Source organism: Salvelinus fontinalis, chromosome 3 (genome assembly GCF_029448725.1).
Source record: "Salvelinus fontinalis isolate EN_2023a chromosome 3, ASM2944872v1, whole genome shotgun sequence".
Lineage (NCBI taxonomy): Eukaryota > Metazoa > Chordata > Actinopteri > Salmoniformes > Salmonidae > Salvelinus > Salvelinus fontinalis.
This window is the reverse complement of record NC_074667.1, coordinates 1,230,191-1,235,595: the sequence shown is the minus strand read 5'-3', so window position 1 is coordinate 1,235,595 and position 5,405 is coordinate 1,230,191. Positions and strand designations below refer to the sequence as shown.

Genomic DNA, 5,405 nt, shown 5'->3' with positions numbered 1-5,405 from the left:
GCAGGACTACATCCCATTATCTGATACAGAAGCAGTGAAATATCCCCCTGAGCAAATGCTACTGTGTGTAAGTCACTGTGTGTGACCACTACGCACGCAAAGCCAGTGTGTGTGTGTGTGTGTGTGTGTGTGTGTGTACACTACCCACACTATACCAACATTTGTGACCAGCTGTGTGACCAGCTGCCCATTACCAGGCCTTCCTATTTAGATTATGGAGGGCACACACACATTTTAGGGGCAGCAGAAAATCCCATGGAAATCATGAGTCATTGCTGTGGCGATAGCATTTCAAAAGTAGAACGATATTCTGTTATTTGAAGTTAGTTTACATACTGTTGGCCTACCTATATGTGATGCGTGTTCCTGTGTGTGTGAGAGTGCGAGAACTATATCAGCATTATTTACTATACAATACCTCAAGAATACTTCAATCAACCCAACCACAACCACACATCCATTTATTTTCTTAGAGCAGAATATGGGTTTATCATTATGTTCGCAAATCTGTGGCAACGAGAGGTATAAAGTACTGCAATCTACAACATGGATAAGTAATCAAACTGTATGAGAAAGAGAAGGCTGTGAATAATTAAAAACTCAATACAGGGTTTGTACTGAGAATTTCTCTGGTGTTTATTCTGTTAGTCTCTCTATGTGGAACATTCAGGAACACTAATGCATTCTACACAGTAGTGAGACAATATTCCACTGCACTCAGTGCCACCTGAGTGAGTTCCCATCGTGTGAGTGTGTGTGTTGTGATTGTATGCCATCTCAAGTAGCCCTGGCTGTGACGAATCGCTGAGCTCCCAGTAACACAATCCTAGACCCACCCAGGCTTAACACCAGTCTGTCATGTTTTTACGCTTTCTAATTCTAATGTCCATTTTCCTCTAATGGTTACCATGGTGATTATACAACAGAGCAGGATATGTCGACTGCATGGCTCAAATGGTGACAGTTTCTGCTGAACCAGTGCATCCAGAGGTGTAAAGCTACATGACAGCTGATAGGCTGCGAGTGTGAGTGGGTGAGTGAGTGGGTGAGTGAGTGAGTGGGTGAGTGAGTGAGTGAGTGAGTGAGGCTATTTAGACCGACACCCCTTCTCTGAGAGGTCCTTGCTGAAGTTGTCCAGCTCTGTGCACCTGGCCTTGAGTTTGGCATCACTAACACACTCTGTTGAGGTGGGCCAACGCTCTACCCAGGTATCCTTGCCCAGCATGTATGTGGCACTGAGAGAGAGAGAGAAAAAGAAGAGAGAAAATAACCCCTTTAGGCAGATATTAACATGAACTTTATTGCTCTGACTTGCTTTGTCTTGCCAGTACTATAAGTCCATTATAACATGTCGCTGCCTCTCCTCACCTGTTGGTGGAGCTGTCCTTGTACCAGAGGTCAGTTTTTGGCCCCATGAGGAGGTAGTCTGTACCCTCCTTCAGGTCCAGACCTCCTCTACAGCCAGCATGTGACAGGAAGACCCTAGTGTCACCCACACTGACCTCCTCCTCCACTCCTAGAGAGAGAGAGGGGAGGGAGGGGGAGAGAGGGAGGAATGGACAGAGAGGGGGAGAGAGAGAGAGTGAGGGAGAGAGAAACAGAGTTAACCATGTTTGAACTAACTCAGCATCACATTCTGAAACAATGAGGGTAAGGAGAGATGGGTAGAGGACAGAGAAGGACTAGATGACATAAGATAACATGGGAGGCGTACCTATTTTTATAACCCGTGTGATCTTCATCTCGTATCTGTCGTACTGACTCTGGCTGACACTCAGGACCTTGGCCTTGTACACTGGAGGACAGAAGCGTGAGAAGCGTCAGAGAACAGCAAAATACACTCTACTCAATCAATGATATCATACACTTGACTGTCCCCAAGGAACAATTTGACTAAGACAATTAAAGAATGAAGCGTTAAATGATAGTTTTACCTCTGACGGACAACATTCATTTATAGCTGTACCATATACTGTACATGGTATAGTATTGTCTCAGTGTGACAGTTTTACAGATCTATAATGCCTATAACATGTATATAATCTCTATAACATGCCTATATGTCTATAATGCCTATAACATGTATATAATCTCTATAACATGCCTATATGTCTATAATGCCTATAACATGCCTATATGTCTATAATGCCTATAACATGCCTATATGTCTATAATGCCTATAACATGCCTATATGTCTATAATGCCTATAACATGCCTATATGTCTATAATGCCTATAACATGCCTATGTCTATAATGCCTATAACATGCCTATGTCTATAATGCCTATAACATGCCTATGTCTATAATGCCTATAACATGCCTATGTCTATAATGCCTATAACATGCCTATGTCTATAATGCCTATAACATGTCTATAATCTCTATAACATGCCTATATGTCTATAATGCCTATAACATGTATATAATCTCTGTAACATGCCTATGTCTATAATGCCTATAACATGCCTATGTCTATAATGCCTATAACATGCCTATGTCTATAATGCCTATAACATGCCTATGTCTATAATGCCTATAACATGCCTATGTCTATAATGCCTATAACATGCCTATGTCTATAATGCCTATAACATGTCTATAATCTCTATAACATGCCTATGTCTATTACATGTCTATAACATGTCTATAATGCTTATAACATGTCTATAACATGTCTATAACATGTCTATAATGCTTATAACATGTCTATAACATGTCTATAATGCTTATAACATGTCTATAACATGTCTATAATGCTTATAACATGTCTATAACATGTCTATAATGCTTATAACATGTCTATAACATGTCTATAATGCTTATAACATGTCTATAACATGTCTATAATGCTTATAACATGTCTATAACATGTCTATAATGCTTATAACATGTCTATAACATGTCTATAATGCTTAGAACATGTCTATAACATGTCTATAATGCTTAGAACATGTCTATAACATGTCTATAATGCTTAGAACATGTCTATAACATGTCTATAATGCTTAGAACATGTCTATAACATGTCTATAATGCTTAGAACATGTCTATAACATGTCTATAATGCTTAGAACATGTCTATAACATGTCTATAATGCTTAGAACATGTCTATAACATGTCTATAATGCTTATAACATGTCTATAACATGTCTATAATGCTTATAACATGTCTATAACATGTCTATAATGCTTATAACATGTCTATAACATGTCTATAATGCTTATAACATGTCTATAACATGTCTATAATGCTTATAACATGTCTATAATGCTTATAACATGTCTATAACATGTATATAATGCTTATAACATGTCTATAACATGTATATAATGCTTATAACATGTCTATAACATGTCTAACCTTCAGAACATATCTATAACATGTCAATAATGCCTATGACATGTCTATAACGTATATAACATGTCTATGTCTATAACATGTCTATGTCTATAACATGTCTATGTCTATAACATGTCTATGTCTATAACATGTCTATAACGTATATACCATGTCTATAACATGTCTATAACATGTCTATAACATGTTTATAAAGTATATAACATGTCTGTCTATAACATGTCTATGTCTATAACATGTCTATGACGTCTATAACATGTCTATAACATGTCTATAACATGTCTATAACATGTCTATAACATGTTTATAAAGTATATAACATGTCTGTCTATAACATGTCTATGTCTATAACATGTCTATAACGTATATAACATGTCTATAACGTATATAACATGTCTATAACATGTCTATGTCTATAACATGTCTATGTCTATAACATGTCTATAACATGTCTATGTCTATAACATGTCTATGTCTATAACATGTCTATGCCGTCTATAACATGTCTATGCCGTCTATAACATGTCTATGCCGTCTATAACATGTCTATGCCGTCTATAACATGTCTATGTCTATAACATGTCTATGTCTATAACATGTCTATGTCTATAACATGTCCATAACGTCTATAACATGTCCATGTCTATAACATGTCCATGTCTATAACATGTCCATGTCTATAACATGTCCATGTCTATAACATGTCTATAACGTCTATAACATGTCTATAACGTCTATAACATGTCTATAACATGTCTATGTCTATAACATGTCTATGTCTATAACATGTCTATAACGTATATAACATGTCTATAACGTATATAACATGTCTATGTCTATAACATGTCTATGTCGTCTATAACATGTATATGACGTCTATAACATGTCTATAACATATCTATGTCTATAACATGCCTATAATGTCTATAACATGCCTATGAGATGTCTATAATGCCTATAACATGTCTATAATGTCTATAACATGTCTATAATGTCTATAACATGTCTATAATGTCTATAACATGTCTATAATGTCTATAACATGTCTATAATGTCTATAACATGTCTATAATGTCTATAACATGTCTATAATGTCTATAACATGTCTATAATGTCTATAACATGTCTATAATGTCTATAACATGTCTATAATGTCTATAACATGTCTATAATGTCTATAACATGTCTATAATGCCTATAACATGCTATAATGCCTATAACATGCCTATAATGTATATAATGTCTATAACATGTGTATTATATTCTATAGTAAAAACAGATATAGCATACCGTGGTATAATCCTTTGCATGCGTGGTCCTCTCGTGCTCCATAGGGGACTGGATCGGTTAGGGACTTAGACACACAGCAATCACCTAATAGGAGAGAGACACACATCATCACACACACTCATGTATGACACACACACACGCACACACAACCCCACACAGATACACACAAACACAGATACATACACACACGCACGCACGCACACACACACACACACACACACACAAACACTCACCCTGTGTACAGCGACATATATTGTTCCTGCAGATCTGTGTGAGTTCGTCCTTGTCCTCTTTGGGGCTGTAGAAGCGACTGCAGCGGTGGTCTGATAGAGAGAGAGACACGCTATGTTAACATTTCTCCACCAGACAGAGAGAAATTATCAACTCCAATGTTTACAATAGCTTCTCTTGTTCGAGGGCAAATATAGTCAAAACAAACCATAGTCCTACCTGGTTGTAGTACTCATAGACAGTGACAGTATCTACCTGGGTTGCGGTCCTCGTAGACAGTGACAGTATCTACCTGGGTTGTAGTACTCGTAGACAGTAACAGTATCTACCTGGTTGTAGTACTCGTAGACAGTGACAGTATCTACCTGGGTTGTAGTACTCGTAGACAGTGACAGTATCTACCTGGGTTGTAGTACTCATAGACAGTATCTACCTGGGTTGTAGTACTCGTAGACAGTGACAGTATCTACCTGGGTTGTAGTACTCCTAGACAGTGACAGTATCTACTTGAGTTGTAGTACTC

At 37.3% G+C, this 5,405-nt stretch overlaps 1 protein-coding gene across 1 annotated transcript; it reads right to left on the bottom strand.

The window, feature by feature from the left end:
- Nucleotides 1-444: 444 nt before the first annotated feature.
- Nucleotides 445-5,317, bottom strand: LOC129834308 (complement C3-like). Its single transcript, XM_055899175.1, has 6 exons — nt 5,248-5,317; nt 4,885-4,974; nt 4,652-4,735; nt 1,715-1,795; nt 1,369-1,516; nt 445-1,235 (listed from the first exon to the last, which is right to left on the bottom strand). Exons 1-6 carry the CDS (start codon nt 5,300-5,302, stop codon nt 1,088-1,090), a joined length of 606 nt encoding a protein of 201 aa, XP_055755150.1. The 5' UTR covers nt 5,303-5,317; the 3' UTR covers nt 445-1,087.
- Between the last annotated feature and the right edge of the window lie 88 nt (nt 5,318-5,405).